At 37.4% G+C, this 19,964-nt stretch overlaps 1 protein-coding gene across 10 annotated transcripts in view; it reads right to left on the reverse strand.

The window, feature by feature from the left end:
• The window catches only part of Pign (phosphatidylinositol glycan anchor biosynthesis class N), a 128,914-nt gene that overhangs the window by 52,173 nt on the left and 56,777 nt on the right, over positions 1–19,964 (reverse strand). For all 10 annotated transcript variants that reach the window (XR_004121240.1, XR_004121239.1, XM_031379807.1 and 7 more), the window contains 8 exons: positions 18,797–18,875; positions 17,459–17,641; positions 12,676–12,815; positions 10,400–10,499; positions 10,223–10,315; positions 9,112–9,203; positions 5,693–5,801; positions 1,210–1,318 (listed from right to left, as the gene is read on the reverse strand). Coding sequence is in view for 8 of the 10 variants with exons in the window: in XM_031379807.1 (XP_031235667.1) it covers positions 1,210–1,318; positions 5,693–5,801; positions 9,112–9,203; positions 10,223–10,315; positions 10,400–10,499; positions 12,676–12,815; positions 17,459–17,641; positions 18,797–18,875 (905 nt within the window). In the remaining 2 variants the exon portion in view is untranslated. The remainder of the gene's footprint in view (positions 1–1,209; positions 1,319–5,692; positions 5,802–9,111; positions 9,204–10,222; positions 10,316–10,399; positions 10,500–12,675; positions 12,816–17,458; positions 17,642–18,796; positions 18,876–19,964) is intronic.

The raw sequence follows: 19,964 nt of genomic DNA on the forward strand, positions 1-19,964 counted from the left end.
AATCCACCTGCCTCTGCCTCCCAAGTGCTGGGATTAAAGGCGTGCGCCACCACCGCCCGGCTAGGAATTCTTATATAGCACGCATATGTGTTCTACTACAACCTATGATAACAGAAATAGGGCTACAATCTAGCTTAACAATGGTCCTTTACTCTCCTCTCCTCCCCTTCTCCTCCCCTCTCCTCTCCTCTCCTCTTCTCCCCTCTTTTTCTCCTCCCCTCTCCTCCACTTTTCTCCTCCCCTCCCCTTCCTCTTTTCAAACAGGATCTCATGATGCATCCCTGGAACTCCCTGTATAGAGTAGGCTGACCTTGAACTTAGGAGACACACCAACCGCTGCCTCCCCAGAGACACACCAGCCTCTGCCTCCCCAGTATCAAAGGAATACACAGCCACTCCTGGCCAAGGATACTGTTTTTGTTCTTGTTTATTCTCTTTTGCTTTGTTTGAGACAGTGTATAGACCTGGCTGGTGTGGAACTCAGGGAGGTCCTCCTGCCTCTGCAAGGGAACTTGAAATACTGTGAGCAAAACGTACAAATAATTCCATTCCTATAATATCTTTAAGACTTTCCTTCCTTCCCTACCTGTGTATTCACTCCTGAGGCAGATGTGAACTACCAAGTGAGGGCTGGAAGCTCAAACAGTGTCCTTTGAGAAAGTAGTAAGCACTTAACCATGGAACCATTTCACCATCCCCAAATCTAACATTCTTAAATAAGGGTGCCACACAGAGAAACATGACTGGAAACACCTTTGTTCCTTTATAAAATATGCATCATGCTGAGAAATATCTAGTCAATGTTGGTTTGGGAAAGGGAAACATAAAATTTAATCATTTACTAATCTGTGTAAGACCTGAAAATGTAAAGATTGACAGGAAAATTAAATATATGTGGTGCATATGCAGTATAGAATATTCATAAAAACTTTGCTTCTAGAATCACTCAATAGATTTTTATTAGCTGTTCATTAAGTCCAATTATCAAATTATAAATATTCTATCAAGTAATTCTTATTAATCCATGTGTGTTCACAAGACTTCAACTTTTCTTTGTCAACTTCCAGAAGGAAACAGAAATAGTAGCTGGCTACAGCTTTCCTTTATCAAAACTATTTCTTTCAGCACAACGATGTAGACATAAAGGAATCATTTTAAGAAACGTGACTAGAGGTCAGGTTTTCCAATTTGTTTTGAGTGGCCACTTACCTAGTGTTGTCCAGCTCACAATCTGATTCATAAGTGGCAGGCCTTCTTTCCTTAGCAGACTGTGGTGGGTGCTGTACACCACATACATAGAGAGCACAGCACTCAGCATCTGAAAACACAGAGCAGCTCAGCAAAGGGAAGGCAGGGAGAGTGACACACTACCAAATGCTTAGGCAGTGCAGAGACAAACTGGAATCACAGCAGGCTGCCTTCTTGTGCTCCAGAGCTTCATGTTAGCATTGCTATGCTAAGCCAGAGACTTGCCTAAGGGTGACACAGGGCAAGCACATTCTCAAGAGTACTATGGTACACCTCACCAGAGCTTCTATGTAGAAATATCTGGTAACAAATGTTGAAGGTTTCTTAAATTATACATACAGAAAGGAGTGTATAGTCTAGTGCCTTTCCCACCTCTGTTCCTCTGTACAGTACTATCCGTATATTTATTTATTCAATACATGTGGTCTGTATATTTACCAGGCGCTGGGAACTGAGACAGTATAAATGTTCACTGTAGTTACTATATGATAGGTGGAGTCAGGTTGAAGGCTCTTTTCATAAGAAACTACTTTATTGCAATATAGTCTTTCCTTTTCATTTGTGTGTTGCCTTCTTTTGTGCTGACATGTTTGGCTTGAACATTTTTTTAACAGACTCTTTATGCATAACAACCAAAAATATTATCCAGCTGTATAGAAAAATGACTACTGATCCCTGATCAATAGTGGATTAAATACCATTCTTAAGAAACGAGCTAAAGTGTGACTAGAAAAGAATAAGCTCTCAGAGTTTAGATCAGTGATCTCATCAAATCCTAAAGATTACTGTATTTTGTCTTTTTAGTGAACAGATTGAGACACAAACACTTCTGTGAATAAAGCTATGATGTACTCGTAGGAGCCATTCTATTGTAAGATATTTTCTCAATTCAGAGATGCCAAGATTGGGGAAAAATGTATGCCTTAGGATCAATAAAATATGTCAGGTAGCACAGAAATTAATGCAAATTACTAAGGATAATGCAGGAAAGAACTTTGTAATGGAGTTATATAATACGCAGAGGTATTTCTAACAAAGTATATAAAAATTTAAGCATGATATTCTCTAGTCCTCTGGAGTGAGAATAAGAAACACATTCCTGTCAAAGCTCTCATTCCTGTGGGTAGATTCTGTCAAAACTACACCAGTTTAGAAGAAAGGCAGTGTGCTATTTACAATGATGCATATGTTCCAAAGCTCGATAGGATGTTTACAAAGGGTTTCTTCTCTTCTTATGAGTTCACTGTTGCTCTCCAAGAATGAACATAAGTTACTGTATCTTTTAAGCATGGTTATATTTTTATTTCACACTAATTTGGAAATAAATTATAGTGTTTTGTCCTGAGAGAACTTTTTAAGAAGACTCACATGGTTTGGTAGAGCTCCAGATATGGTTATCCATAAAAAAAGGGTGGGTGGGGGGTGGGTGGGAGAGCTGGTGTGGAAGTTGTAAAAGGGGGACTCATGTTTGTGGGAGTGTAAACTAGTGCAGATACTTTGGATATCAGTCTGGAGGTTTCTCAAAAACTAGAAGTAGAACTGATATATGACATGGCTGTATCTCTCCTGGGCAAACACCCAAAGTACCTTATATTCTACTACAAAGACACTTGTATACCCATGTTTACTGCTCCTCTATTCACAAGAGCTAGGATTAACTAGCTGTCATAAACAGAATTAACCTGTACAACTATGAGCAGATGAATTGGTCAAAAAAAGTAACACAATGAAGTACTACTCAGCTTGACTGGCCATGGCTATTGCACACATGAACTCACACTGCTAAGCACACAAGCAAACAGACAACATTCCAGCATAGATGGGCAGTACTCTCCAGGCATCAACCCTAAATGAGGAGATATTGGAAGTGGATAGCTGTGCAAGAGGGAGAATCATTCTTTTTGAGGGTGTTCCCACTGGTTGGTCCCCTCGCCCCCTGTGGATGGCCTCACACCCATGCATGTATGGGCAGAACTAGATGGACTTAGCAGTACATCTACACAATGGAATATTATTCAACTGTAAAGTAAAATGAAATGAAGTTCATGAGTAAATGGATGGAACTGAAAATAATCATTCTGAGTGAGATACCACAAACCCAGAAAGACAAATACTGTTCTCTCCTGTACAACAGATTTGATTCTTTAGATATATATGTTTAAATTAGAGTACCAATAAATGACAGGAAACCAGTAATGGGTCATAGCAGGGCACACAAGTTGGCCAGTGTGATCCCAAAGTCCCTTCTCAACAGCACTATAGGCTACTGCCATGGCTCTCAGTTACCCTCCAAAGCTTGATAGTAAGATTTCTGCCGAAGACACCACATGTGTGATTCATCGAACATGGAGAATCTAAGATGGTACCAACCTGCAAGCTTTCATAGTCTGGAAAAGTGCTATGCATGTTACTGGGGAAGAAAAATAATCATCAGTCTTATGAAGCTGTGAATCCTTCCAGCTACAATAATGACAGGAATGGCAGGACCAGGACCACTGGTGCAATAGCTACACAATAATGGGAGTAATGAACCACTTTCTGCTTGGACTTGATTTCCTTGACAAGATAAAGCACATTTCTGGTTTAGTTAACTGTGCCCAAAACTACTGTCCACACGAACTCACAGCAGCTGTGACTGTATTGCATGCACAGACCTGCAGGAGATTAAGGAGCCAAAAGCCCAACACAGACGGGGTGGGGGGCACAGACAGGGTGGGGAGCATAGACGGCCTCATCCCTATCAGAGAAGTTATTGGCTTCTAGATGACAGATAGTTTTCTTCAGGGAAATGGTCACATATAGGTAGCATGAAGTAGATTCAGTGGGTTTAAAGAGAAAGCACATTAGTTAGTAAGGATCAGCGTTGATGGAGGGGAGGGGAAGAGGAGTGGATTTGACCAAAGCACATTATATGCATGTATAAAATACTCAATAAAAAATGACATAAAGATGAAGAGGAAACATATTAATGGGTACGTGAGAGTAGTTGACAGAGGAAATAGGGGCTAATATATTTTATTGTTTATAAGTATGTCAAAAAAATAAAAACAAATAAAATTTTAAATCTTAAAAGATAAAACCTACTGTTAAAAACATAAAAATTAAGGAAGGACTATTATCCTATTGGAAAAATGCTTTCTAAGCTGTACAGTGGTGGCTTATGCCTTTAATCCCAGAACTCAGGAAACAGAAGCAAGTAGATCTCTTGACTTTGAGACTAGCTAGGTCTACAGAGTGAATTCTCAGACAGTCAGGACTACATAAACACTGTCTTGAAAACTGAAAATGAAAGAAAATGAAAATGAAAGAAAATGAAAATGAAATAAAAAGAAAATGAAAGAGTACTTCATATTCTAATACATAAAGAGATATCATTTTGTAAAATATGGTTACTATGTAATCTATAACTTTCACAACCCTGTTAAATATTTGCTACACTGACATTAAGAAACAAACTGGAGGTAAATTACTGGAAACTGTACATCCTGTAAACACAATAGCTGGGCAGTAACCAACTTTAAAACACCACAGTCAGCAGCCAATTCCAGCCTATCTCCCAGGCCATCTATCACTTGCTGTCCTCATTGTCCACACTCCCAGGAGCTGCCACATCAAAGCAGCATGGTGTATCTGAGGACTACAAAAATCTCAGTGCAGAGGGTACACTCCTGCTCGCATTTGCTCTAAAGTCCTACGGTCTCCTTAACTGCTGATTTCTTGACATCACTGGTTATGCTTGCTGACCCTTTGCTATTTTATACATACTTCTGTGTACTACCTTAAAAAGAAAACTTGCAAGTGCTGGATGACATGAGCCTGATATAGCTGTCTCCTGAGAGGCACTGACAGTACCCAACTAATACAGAAGTAGAGGTTCACAACCATCCATTGAACTGAGTACAGGGTCCCCAATGAAGGAGCTAGAGAAAGGACCCAAGGAGCTGAAGGGTTTGCAGCCCCTTAGGACGAACAACAATATGAACTAACTAGTACCCTCAGAGCTCCCAGGGACTAAACCACCAACCAAAGAGTACACATGGTGGGACTAATGGCTCCAGCAGTATATGTATAGCAGAGGATAGCCAAGTCGGTTATCAATGGGAGGAGAAGTCCTTGGTTCTGTGAAGGTTCTATGCCCCAGTGTAGGGGAATGCCAGGGCCAGTAAGCGGGAGGGGGTAAGGTGGTGAGCAGGAGGAGGGGAGAGGGAACAGGAGTTTGTTTTAGTTTTTGTTATTTTCATTTTCTTTTTTCTTTTGGAGGGGAACCTGGGAAAGGAGATATTGTACATAAAGAAAACATCTAATAAAAAACAAAAAAGAAAAAAGAAAACTTCTCTTCTGACAGTCTTGAGTGACAGGAATATAGGAATGTAACAGAGTATAACACTAAGATACATTTTATTCTATAGCTAATATGATATACCATAGAAAAATTTTAACTGACCTGTAACAGAAGTACCAACAGCTCGTCTTTTACCAAATTAATTTTTCTTTTTACGAGAGTTGTTAGAACAGCCAGCGACAGCAGAAGAACCAGCAGTCCGGCACCCATTCTGTTTCAAAATATTATTCATGTTCAAACTTTTCTAAAGAAGCATTCTAAAAACAGCATATGAAAACATGAGGCAGTTTACTCAAATGTAGACCTCTCATGCATTTTGTTTAATCGTCATCAAGTAGTAAAGCTGGCAGAGGAATGATGGGAAATAGCAGGGCAAGCACATGGCAGTGCTAGTTGTAACTACATTCCATAACTTCATTCAGTATATTTACCTTATTACCTATTTGTCTAATTCATTCTTTTTCATTCATCAACTGCTATGGCTCTTAAACTGAAGTAGGTAAATACAGAGAATATAAAAGGTAGCTAAAGAAAGCATCTGTCACAGAGATTCTCACTGAGAGAACAGATTCATCCAAAGAAGGACAAAGGACTCCTCAGGCTAAGCAGCTCCTTCCCATCCCAGACCCAGTGTCTCCTCAGCTGGCCTCGCTGGAAGGTGGGGCAGTGGTCTCAACAATGTCGGGGAGTCCATCACTGTGTAAGTCATTGTGTATACTATGCTGAAGTGGCTGAACTCATTTTCTAGACTGTCAGGAAGACTGTCAACAAAGTCATAGGTAACTAATACCAAGGAATTTTAGCTCTTCATAAAAATCTGAATAATATAACTGAATGTATGTTCAAGATACAATCTAGAACTCAAATAAAAAGAACTAAGGAAAAGTGAGTGTTACAGAAATAAGAAAGTACAAATCCATGATTAGGTATATACCAAGAACATGGCTGATGTTCATTTTTTTATTCTTCAAGTAATCTCTGAGGTCATAAGAAAAAAACATCAACACTTTAAAATGTATTATAATAAGACTCATAAGACTAGCTATGTAGAATAACAACTTTTGCCTCTTCTCTTTCTTTTGTTTTAACGCATTGGCAACTGTTCTGCTTTAGTACACTGAGCTCACAGAAATCCAACAGTAACAAAATACACCTATCTTCTCTGTTTCCTTATTTTATCCTTAATTGTTGCACACATCTGTTTCTGTAATCTAGAGGATGAAATTGCTATGAGAGATCAAATGGACATAGAACTTTCTCTATGAACTAAGAATAAGATAAATTGCAAATAATCACAGGAAACCAACATGCATTTAACATTAATAGCAAAATTTAAATCACGTTTAGATAGAAACACCATAATTTTCAATAACATGAATTTGATTTTTTTACATTTAGCAGGCTTATTTGCTTTTTGAGTCAATCTTTAATAGAAAATGCAAGTAGCAATATTCTATAGAGACCATTTATACAGTATATTGTCCTTTTATAATATCTTCTCCCAAACTATGTCAGTACTGCATGAGCAAGACTGATAAAAGGTAGGAAAGGGCTTTACAGAGACAGCAAAGGAACGCACAGGACAACTTGCATCAATCAATCAATCAATCAATAAACAAACAAACAAATAAAAGTATTTAAATTTTGTTTCTCACATGCTATATTTACTTCATGAAAATTCCAAATTTTTGACTGTAATATTGAAGTATAGTTTAGACAGTGTGGTCTTATAATTCAATAATTGGGCTCTGATTATTAACTGTGTTCCTAGGACAATTCCTGATCTCATTTTTGTTGTTGCTGTTGTGAGAAGCCAGAAAAACCAACAAGCAAAGAAAAGTACAGAATTTCTTAAATTAACAGACACTTAAGAATATTCAGTTAATCTTCTTACAGTTAAAAAAAAAAAATATATATATATATATATATATATCCTTATCTATTAAAGATTAGGGAAAATCCTTTTTAGAAATGCCCAGAACACTAAGAAGTAAACAGCAAAGGCAACTATACGATGTAAAGGTGTGAACTGGTATATATGCCTACAATCCCAGTACTCAGAAGGCTAAGGCAGGACAGTGAGTTTGAGGCCAGACTCTGCTCAAAAAAAAAAAGTAAAAGAACAACAGCAAAATGAAACACAGATAACTTAGTCAAGCACACACAGACCCAGATCCAAGGGATCTCACATCCTCTTATGGCCTTCATGGATATCCACATACATATGGCACATGCACACGCACACACACACACACACACACACACACACACACACACACACAGAGAGAGAGAGAGAGAGAGAGAGAGAGAGAGAGAGAGAGAGAGGGAGAGAGAGAGAGCACAGAGGCAGAAAGGCAGAGAGAGAGAGAACTGTTTTTTAATGTTACAGTGTCAATAGAGGATAAATTCTATTGAAATAGCAAACAACATTGTACATACACTAGAGAAAGGTTTGGCTTTCACACAAGGATGGACATACACACATGCACACACACTCAGACACCCATGGTGGTTGAGGAAAGTTGTCAGTAGGTTACATATGATAACTTCAAAGCACAGGCAACTAATTATTTTAAATATTTGTCTAGGTCATACTGGGGGGAAATGTACCAGTAAGACTGAGAATATATTAAAGAATAAAGAATTTTTTTTACACAATTTGAATAGTTAAACATAAAAATATTGCCTAGCAAGTACAAGGTCCTGGGGTTGATTCCTAATTCTGCAAACAAAACAAAACAGGGAAGCACACTTTCAAAATAGAGATTTTTTTTTCTCATGGAAAAATTTTAATTCAATTAAGACAGACATTCATTTTTTAGTGGCATTTGGTTTGGTCATAAACACACTTAAAACTAACATCTGAACGCAGAACACTTTCACAATGTAACTAAATTTTTATAGATTCTATAATATTCAGAATAAAGAAAATCTAAACCAGGAATAAGGGTGAGTTTTAAGTTACCACTTGGTATAATTTTACTACCTATGAAGGTCTGGTAGCACCTCCAGGGGGACTAAGGCCTCTCAGGTGATAGGCTAAGATCATAACTAGTAATTCAACATTAGTATTTCAGGTTTATTCATGTAATGTTAAGCTCAGAACCAAGATTAGTTTAGTGTCATGGTATTGGACCTGGAGACATGGGTTAACAGTCAAGAGCATTTCCTGCTCCACCAAACAGTCCCATTTCAAGTGGTCCCCATATATACATAACCCAGATCCAAGGGATCTCACATCCTCTTATGGCCTTCATGGATATCCACATACATATGGCACACGCACATAAACACACACACACACACACACACACACACACACACACACACAGAGAGAGAGAGAGAGAGAGAGAGAGAGAGAGAGAGAGAGAGCACAGAGGCAGAAAGGCAGAGAGAGAGAGAGAAAGAGAGAGAGAGAGAGAGAACACAGAGGCAGAAAGGCAGAGAGAGAATTGCTTTTTAATGTTACAGTGTCAATAGAGGATAAATTCTATTGAAATAGCAAACAACATTGTACGTACACTAGAGACAGGTTTGGCTTTCTACCCACAACAGGCATCAATGGGAATACTGCCAGAAGCAAAGAGAAGAAAGCCCAGCTCAGGCAGGTGATCTAAAGTCAAGAAAAAAAATACGTATTTAGACAAATATGGTATAGAAATCTGTTTTTAGCATCTCATATAACACATGGCTGAAACTAAAAGAAAAGCTGTGCTGAATTTATTTAGACCCTAATATTGTATTAGTTACTTTTGTAATAACAAAATGTATGACAGGAAGCAACTTAAAGATGGAGGGTTTGCTTTTTCTCATAGTTCCACAGATGGTTCTGTCCATCATGGCAGGGGGCGGGGAGTGTGGTAGCAGGGAGGTATGTTATGACAGCCAGCAAGAGCTTGAGGCAGTTAGTTGATCACCACACTGCAACCAGTCAGGAAGCAGAATGAATGCTGCTGCTCAACTTTGCCTTCTCTGTTTTTAAAAAAACTAGTCCCAATAGTTAAGGTGGGACTTTTCACCTTGATTAACTTCATTCAGAAAAACCCTCCTGGATTTCCCCAGAGGCTTGTTTGTATGTGATTCTTAAATACCATTAATCTCACAGTTAAGATCAACCATCACAAATATGGATACCTTGAATCATATTTACTATCTGTTTTGGGTTGGTTATTGTTTGAAATTCGTATACATGTGCTTTGTCAAATTCCCTCCCAACTTCTTGTGGCTTTTAAAATACTACTGGGTCTCCATGCTGCTACATTCCCAGAAAAGAGCTGCGTGGATGGGGCACAAGGAAGCCACTCCTCAGACTGGAGCTTGGAGTGTGAACTCCTGGGCCACTCTGCTGCCCTAAGGACTCTCTCCTCTCTCTAGGGACTAGAAGCTCCATGAGTGCCGCAAACAACCAGCTCTGTCTTTATAGGCTTCCAATATCTCTGGCTCATTCTGACAGGAACATATGTATAAATCACAGAGACAGAAAGTTGATGTCAGCCCTTCCTTTCAAAGGACCAGGCCCTTTATGTGAGTGTGCACTCCACTCCTTTGCTTAAAAATAAACAATTCTTTGAGCCAAACACATATCAACACAAAGTAACTACTACTCTGTTTTGCCAACATGAGTACTTATACCTTGGCTCGGGTCCACAGCTGAGTGAGAAACGGCCAGCCTGCAAACACAAGCAGTCCAGCTGTCAACATGTAGCGGTAGAAGAAACTGAGCACCTGGTAAGAGATTGCAAAGAAAATGAAGACGAAGGTCACTTCATGCCAGAAACAAAGCCACAAGACACCTGGCCAGGTACTCACCAGTACTTCAATACCCAAGGTGAAGACAAGCAAGTAGGCAGCAAGATGCCTCAGAGGGAAAGTCAGGAGTGATTCAACCAGGTCTTGAATAACTTCATGTCTGTTTAAGGAGACAATTTACAAAATGATTACTTATAATTTGCAATAGCATATTAATATTAGCAATGTAATGCAAAATTAAAACTGCACAAAGCCCCAAATCCCAGATGTTCCCATTTATAAATTATTTAAAATTTAAGATAAATGGTAGCAATTTGTTTTAATGGCTTTGCTTACTTTTATTTGTGGAAATCTGTATTTTAGGAAAAATGATGATATATATTTATTTAGTTTTATAAATATAAATAACAAAAATGATTTTTGTATGACCTTAGTTTAAACAAAGGTACATGTACTGCAGATACATCAAAAAATAAAAATAAAAAGTAAATTGAACCTAAATGTATGCAAACTTAAAAAAAAATACTACAACTCATTGGACTAACCTTGTATCTACCTCTGAGCTACTCCAAAAGCTTTCATAAAGTCTTACCTGAACTTACGATTTTTATTTATCTTCAATACTGAGGACTGAGCCTAAGGCTCTATCCATGCAGACATCCAGTCTGACACTAAGCTAAAATCCCAGCCTTTCCATTTAAACTTTATGTTGCTGTCATTCAGGCTGGCCTCAAAATGCCGGGGTTTGTGCCTCAGCTCCTGAGGAGATGGGATTAGAGACATGCACCACTACTCTCAGTTTAATTGCACTTTTTAACTGAGCCAAATAACCTTTTCCAAACCCAATTTAAGATGTCATTAATTGTACACTAATTGTAATTGAGAATTTATAACCACCAAAAATGTATTACATACTTGAGTACATTTTGCATTTTATCATCAAGAAAAAAAAAAACTTTAGCATTTGTAGAGTATTAAGTAGGTAATTGTAAAGGGCCAGTATCATTTGGTTTATGACCTTTTTCTGACTGAAAACAATGGCTATAGAATAAAATTATATCACACTGTTAAGTAGCCACCTAGGAAAGAAAAGTTAATACCACAAGGAGAGTATTTCTTTTGTTTTTCAACTGTAAATAAGCAAAGAGGCACGGAGATTAAATGAAGTCATTTTGGAGGATTTTTATTCTAGAAAAAATGGGTTAAAATATTTAATAATTATTTATTATGTGAATATGTGTACCCACAGTGGAGGTTGGAGAGCAATCTTCATGAATTTGTTCATTCCTTTTAGTTATGTGAGACCCAAGTGCCCTTGACTGTTGACTTGTGAAGCAATCTAACCAGCTTAAAAACTCACTTTTAATGTTTTATTTTCCATGCAATCTATCAAAATGGTGCAATAAAACATATCTGCAAAATCCCATTTTCCCTAAATGTAAAATATATATACTATCGTAACGATTAGGCTAATTAATCATTCGGAAGGGGTTCTACAGTAGAACAGACTGGCTAAGAAACTTAGAGAGTTCTCAAAGTAGAGAAATGATGTCGGAAAAGCACAAGTGAGCTAACTAAGCAAACCAACAACCTTATTACGTTCAGACGGTGAAACCACTGGATGTTCTTTGCTCAGTGTCTTATTTCTTCATACTTAAAGTATCTGAATTGTTTTGTTATGATTTTTGGGCAGCCCTTCTCTATAGAGCCCAGACATAGAAATGCAGATCCTCCTGCCTCTGCCTCCCAGATGAGCTTGAAATCTGAGTTATCTTCCTTTCCAGGCTGACTATAATAGTAAGAAGCCTCTTTTAGACGATGCTGAGAATGAGAAAGTACATACAGACAGAAGCACAGCGCATTGAACTGTAGAGGGTCGCTGTCAGCAGACAGTAATAGATTGGATATAATTAAAAGTTTCACTTATTTCATGGCTAAGGAAGAAGTAAAGCATATGTAAAGAAAACACATAAACTTTGTAAAACATGAAGAAACTAAAATACAAGATGATAAAATAAGTGCAAGATGTAAGGTACTAATAACACAACACAGTAATATTTATTATGTTATTTTATTATATATTTTTGTTTGAAAAACACTCAAAGAAATGAACCGAGTCACTGCTTCCTCAAAGAAGTACAGATGAGGTAAAAAAGGTAACACAAAAGTATGTTTAGTGTGCAGCGTTATGCAGTTGTAAATGAAAGGAGAGTGTTGAGACATCTGAGAGTAGTACTCCCATCTTTTAGTACTTAGGCTACAAAATCCCAGAGCATTTTACACATAGGGTTAACTGCCGGTGAAATAGAAAGAAGGCAGAAAGACAGGCTACTTACTCTTTTAGAACTGCATACCATATAGGCACTGGCAGCAAGCAATACACATAGTAAGTCCACGGACAGGCTTGGATCATCAGGAAGCATGCTACTAAGACACCAGTAGCTATGAAGCTACAAGTGAGGAGATGATGTGGCTTCTGAAATGAAACAGAACATTTGAATATATTGAAACCCATGCTGATTTATGGTTTTTAAGAAAAATATCTTTTTTTCTGTTTCTGCAACTAGATGATTAATCAAACTTCTTTCAAAATGAAAAATCTGTCATTGTCCTAGCATATCAGGAAAAAAACTGGCTATCCTCAAATAGTTATCATTAGGCAATTCTCAGTTGCGGACTGGCAAGGGTCCTAAAACTAGTTTATAAATAACTCATTCGGAACTCTGAACAGAGTTCTTCTTAGAAACAATTTTTCTTTTTAAATAAATCTTGACTGTCTTCTGTGTCTCCTTACAGGCCTATTTACCACACAGTAAACTATTTCTATTCAACAGTTTCTGCCTATTCGAAGCTCCAACCTGCCATGCTGCCCACTTGCCTCTCCCACTGCCTAAGCCATATCTACTCTTCTCAATCTGAATAAGGAACTCCCTGCATGCTTGTCACTAGTGCCAGCTTCCCAGACTACCAATGCTTCTTGGTGCTCTGGGCCATACAGTCCCACAACGGGGAAAGGGTGAATTTTAGAAGATGTAGAGTTCTGGGGTCTGAAGCAGAGGTTACAAAATGGTACAAAGTATATTAAGTGCCTTCAGAAGGTGTTAGAGAAGAAAGGAAGTGGACGGTGGGGAGGAGGAGCTCTTTTGACTCCACTCCATGTTTTTTGTTTCCTCTACCTGTTAGCCAAGGATAAATAAGCAGGAACCAAGAACCTCTTTCTGGAAACACTCAAAATTAGGAAATATATCCATTTCCTATCCCATTTTTATATTTTTCTCTACTGGTGTAAAAGATTATTAAATTGGAATCAAGCATAAGTTAGGAAATGGCTGTAAAAAGAGGTTGAGGCATAGCATTTGTAAATAAGAAATTGAAGTTCAAGTCCAACTGGCTATGATATTGAGATGGGTGATCTCAGTTGTCAACTTTACATACCTGGAGGAGGAAACTTTAACTAAGGAACTGCTTCCATCAGATTAACTTTTGAGCATGTCTGTGCAACATTTTCTTGATTAACAAAAAAATGTGGGATAGAGCAGTCCAAAGTACAAAGCTTTCCTTAGACAGAGTTTTGTCTGTCTATAACAGGGGTATAATAAAATTATACATATTTATCACTGCTGGTAAGAAAAACCAGATTACACAGGGCTTAGTAAAGTAACTAGAATATTACTGATGCTCAATAAATTATGGCTATTATTTTTATTTTTTATTCTTTTTTGCACTAATCTCAGCAATTATAGAATCTCTCAGTCAACAGAACATGAAATAAAGATAATAGCGGTCCCATAGAAAAATGATGGAGAATAGAAAGCCACATTTAAATAAGTAGGGACAGATAAGAGCTCTAAAATTGAAAGGGGATATATCTGCAATTGATTATAAGAGATGAGAACTCATTTATACTATTTTGAGAAGAGTAAAATAATGAGAAATGAAAGATATGAGTGTCTGAACAACAACTTCATACTCTAGAGTTGATACAATATGGTAGAAGGTGGGGAGCACTTCTGGAGTTAACTTTGACTGACTTCTTGCTTGTGATTAATCATGAATGAGTCTGCCGACATCTGTCTTTGTTTTTAATTAAGACGTGTGCTATACCCTGACAAGTTCCTCTGCTTACATATATATACATCCTTGAGAGATTGTCCTAACCTGAAGGGAACAGCCTTAGTCAAACATAGATACTGTGTACCATAAATTCGCCATGTAAGGATTTGTGGTCATTGTTTAGCTTCTGGGAATTAGACATGCTTTGTGTTGCTTGTCTTTAAAAGACACTGAGAAAATACACTTGCTCACTGGCATGGTATTCACCAGCAGCCCTCCCACATTCCTATCTCTTGCATCTTCTTTCTGCCTTTCCTAAAATCATCCTCACTCCCCCAGTCAAGGTTCCTATCCTGACTGACTAGCTGGCTCCAGAAGCAGAATTACCTAATTATCTAAGCTTCAATCTTTCCCCCATATTATGAGAGTCATAACTAACAAAGCTGCAGGAAGGTTAAACCTAACTGAACAACATCCACAAAGCATCCGAGGCAGGGTATACTTGGAAACGATGGAGATCAGTAAAGACAACTCATCACCCAGCACAAAAGGTGCTACTTTTGTTTGTACCATTTCATCTGTTTGAATTTTCCTCCTCACTATAGTCTCAACTTCTGGCAAAAAGCTGGAAAAATGTCTCAGTGGTCAACAGTGTAAACAGTGTGTGCAAAGGGCCCAAGTTCAGATACCAGCAGCCATTCTAGGCAGTTTATAGAACCCTGTAATTCTCTCTAGGAGATCTGATTCCTCTGATTTCTATAGGCATCTGCAGTCACGTGAACCCTCATAGATATATACAAACACACAATTAAAAATAAACTAAACTCACACCAGGACTTCCTTTTTTTTTTTACTGTTATTAATATGATAGATTCTCTTTTATTTAAAACATTGTAGGCCTCAAATCTTAAACACTAATAGTATGAAATATAGTTAACCAAAATCATGGAGGGTGCTTATTTCTTGCCTACTTTATTTAATACCATGATTTTTCATGGTACAATCTGAATCTCCTATTTCTCTGTAGAACACCTAGCATTGTACTTGTACACTCAATTAACTACTGACTTGCACTGTCAAATTAATAAATAAAAGAGCTATCAACTATGAAGTCTTGATATATTAACAAAAATATATCTTTTTTCAATATTCTGAACAGCAAAAGGAAAAAGCAGTGTTTGACACAACAGCTCAGATCTCAGTCCCACCTTGGCTGAGGGGCTATTACCAAGTTAGCTAATTACTTCAGCCCAGTCTCATCTTTTATAAACAGAAGCTGAAATGCACAAAGAGGGCAGTATACATTTCAAGAACCCAGTACAATTCTTAGATACATCTCTCCATTACCAAAACAGTCATTTCTGTGTATCTGCTAACATGTAGGAAATAATTCCCATTACAGCCAACCTCAAATATATTGAAATAACCACAATTACTTGGAAAAAATTATTTAAGATGCATAGAAAGAACTATAAAAAACTGAAATTAAGCAATAATAATGTTCTTCCCTACATTATAGACAAATAAAATATAAAATGATAAAAGTTACCACTAGAAATGTTTATAGACTATTGTTATTTAAAATATCCTTGCAGAATACTTTTTAGAGGATTTGGACACAGTAATAATCATTAGAGAGAATGAAGCAAAGGAAACGAAGGTAGGATATTCTGCCTCGTAAATGATAGTCAGCAATATACTTTTAAGACAGAAAGTGTTTTAATGCAATAAAACCATGTATGTACTGTTATATTCTCTGTTTAGAGCAGTGATTCCCCCTGTGGGTCACAATGCCTTTAAAGGGTCAAATGACTCTTTCACAGGGTTACCTAGGACCATCAGAAAATATATAGTAGCTACATGAATTTTATGGTGGGGGTCACCATGACATGAGCAACTGTATTAAAGGGTCACAGCATTAGCAGGGTTGGGAACTACTGGTTTAGAAGTTTGACCTCTTCCTTTCATTGAAAGCACAGTATGCCTCCATTCTTAAATGAAGGTAAAGAAACTATATGTGTTAAAGAATCAGTAGAATTCCTAAATACATCTTTCCATTACCAAAACATAGTCATTTCTGTCTATTTCCCTAACATGTAAAAAACAGTTCCCATTACAGCCAACTTCAAATACATTATAATAATTAAATCAATCTTAAGGTTAAGAAAACATTCTTGAAATTTATGTCAGAAAGATGAAAGAGAAAAAAATCAGAGAAGTATAAATATTACTATAAAAGAATATTTAAACAATGAATATATTGTTTGTTCAGTTCTTAATATGAGATAAAAATAAGTATACTGCTTTGAAGTGGTTTGTTTTGCCTTCTGGTTTTTTGAGATATGGTTTCTCTGTGTGGCCCTGGTTGTTCTGGAACTTGTTCTGTAGACAAGGGTGGCCTTGAACCTAGAAATCTACCTGCTTCTGCCTGCTGACGGCTATGATGATTAGTGTGCACCACCACAGCGGTTTAAAGAAGCTTTTAAAAATATATATATTTATTATTTTTATTAATTTGCATGTGTATATATGTGTGCCTCCATAAATTTATGTATCATGTACAATGAGATGCCTGGGAAGGCCAGAGGACATCAGATTCTCTGGACCTCGAGTTACCGACAACTGTGAGCCTGATACAGGCTCTAGGAGCTAAGCTCAGACCTTCAGCCAGAGCAGCAAGTACTCCCAGGATCTGAGTTGCCTGCAGGCCTGGAGTAGTTTCCTAATAACCTATTCTAGGAGTATGTGCAATACTTACATTGAGTAGTTATTTAAAAATCAGAAACAGTATCATTTAGACTACAGAAGAACTTAAATTATTCGTATGCATTTCTTTATGCTTCTCTTAAGTTACAGAGCCACTGTAATCAATGTACTCTATTAGCCACTGGGAAAAAAAAATAACAGACACACCAGAAAATACAAGAAAAGCAAAGACAAAACACATGAGTTCACTTAATCTTACAACTTACGGATTCTATGAACTCACTATTCACGATTGATTCAGACTGGCGTCCTGGTAACTCAGGACAGTATCATCTGAATCTTTGTTACATCTGAACTTACCTTACTTTCCTTCCTGGTGCCTCTTGGGATATTAGAATGAGACTTGATGATTAACAAAGAGGCATAAGACATCCATCCCACAAAACCAACCGCAACATTGATGCCCAGAAATAGTCTGTCGTAAGTGTGATAATAGGACAGTCCTCTCAGTGCAAGGTCAATCAGCTCCTCACAGAGGGACACCTATGAGGACAAAGCATATACAGAATGCGTACAGGGAAACAGCAACAGCCAAGCTTCCCCACCCAAGGACCATGGCAGCAGAGTGGAGTGAGACGCTGTATACGAGAAGCATAGGAACAGACCATAGCTGTGAGGATCTTCTTGTAAAACATGAAGGTATCTCAGAATAAAAAGGCTTTTTAATTTGCAAAGATAGGGTACTTTAATGAAAACAATTTATGCTCTAGGTAGTATTTTAAAGGAAATCATTATGTCAAAATGGTCTTCAGATGATACATACTGGAAATGAAGGTGTTCCAGCATATGTCTCAAATAATGGAAATGCCCATATGTATATACATATGTAAGCATGTGAGTATATGCATTGTATTTCACTTTCATGTCAGATTATGAAAATCTACTATAAAATGTCAGCAAAATAACAGTATGTCAGAGGAGAAGAATAGGTTAGTGAACTGGGAATGTAGTTTAGTGGTACAGTGCTAAACTAGCATATGAGACACTCTGGGTTCAAATACTACCAGGGAAAATGTCTAAACTTTAAAAGCATAATTAAAAAAATTATAAATGCGCAGACTGGTAATTACTTAGGGTAATCTCTTTAATAAGGCATGGTGACACATGTATGTAATCGCAACTGCTTTAGAGGCTGTGCAAATCTGACACTACCCTGGGCAACCAAACAATTCTCTTCCAAAAAAAATTAGTAAACAAATTGATAAATTAAATAAATAAAATAGAGCTGGGGATGCAGCTCACTAATAGGGTATTTATTTAGCATGCACAGGACCCTCTGTTCAATCCCCTGTAATGTAAATGTGATACTATGCAATGCAATACAATATAATGCAGAAAACCAGTGGGGTAGAGGTGCTTAGAGTTGAAGCGTTAGTATGAATGTGGTGACGTAAGCGGCAATGTGGTACACTACACCCTCACAAGAGGATGGGGACTCAGTATTTGTTTCTTCATTAGACAAACAAACAAACAAACAAACAGGCAATACAGTTCCTTTCTAAGCTAGAAAACTGTACCACCTGAAGTAAGGAGGAGTATGTCTGAGGCTAATGTCCCTCCGCAAGGAGCCCCACAGCCTTCCTGATGTGCTTCGCCGGCAGAGCTCCCAGTCCTGACCTCAAGTGCCTATGTACTTACTACTTCATCGAATTTCTCCTGTTTTATGTAAGATCTTGCTTTTCTTAAAATATCCAGCTGTTGAGAATCAGAGAGCAACCTACAGAAGAAAAGGGAGGAGAGGCTTAATGCTTCCTAATTTGGTTTCTTGTACTTGTTAAATAAAGACAGAAAAAAAAAATGGAGAAAACAGGAAATAAAACCAAATAAAAATGAAAAAGAAAGGAAACATTAGGTTAAACTTGTGACTGCTGGATATTTGATTGCCTCTAAGAAGAGATTATGGTTAAACTTCATTTTCTTTACCCCAGATTTCTTTTTCTTTTTTTTTATTTATTTATTTATTTATTTATTTATTTATTTATTTATTTATTTATGGGAGTACTAGGAATCAAACAACTATCCTGGTCATGAAAATCAAGTGTCCCACTGATGAGCTATACCCCATCCCTGACACAAAGCTTCAAACACTAATTACATTTATGAATCTATATAAACTATCATTCTAAAGAGATTCAAGACCATGAAAACAAACTGTGGATAAAGTCAAGATAATCAGTACACCACTGACTTCCATCACTAAGCCTTCCTGTGTGTGCTAGACACAAAGACAGGGAATCAGGCTGACACACATCGGTGCACTTGTTATGCTTCACCCAAACAGGATTTAGGAATCCACATTATAAAAGTATTCTAGTAGAGTTTAACTGATGCTGGGAGCTAGTGAGCTACTTGAACTTATCATATTTGTACTACAATGTGTTCAGAAAATACTAAAATATAGAGAAAAATCGAAATTATATAAACCCAAAGGCATTACTAACATTATAGAAAAAAAGGAAATACCATCAGAACAATTGTCTTTATGATATGAATAAGGATATTTAAATGCAAATCTGAATATATACTACTTAACTAAGCTTGCGTTCCTAAAGGGAGTCTCATCATCATCAAACAGTGCACACAAAGTTACTGAAGGCTACTGGAAAGGATGTATGACAAAAATGTGACAACTGCATGGCTCAAACATCATGTCATTTGTCTTCTGACTGGTGTAGTTCCCTACCTCTGATGAGACTTAAGTAAGTCTATGTAACCTGAGGTGGAATGGTCTGAAATTCACTTATTTGAGATTCTTCTCTAGAAAATGAACATAATCCCAAATCCTGTATGATTTTCCAAAAAAAAA

The sequence above is a fragment of the Mastomys coucha genome, unplaced genomic scaffold, assembly GCF_008632895.1.
Source record: "Mastomys coucha isolate ucsf_1 unplaced genomic scaffold, UCSF_Mcou_1 pScaffold1, whole genome shotgun sequence".
NCBI lineage: Eukaryota > Metazoa > Chordata > Mammalia > Rodentia > Muridae > Mastomys > Mastomys coucha.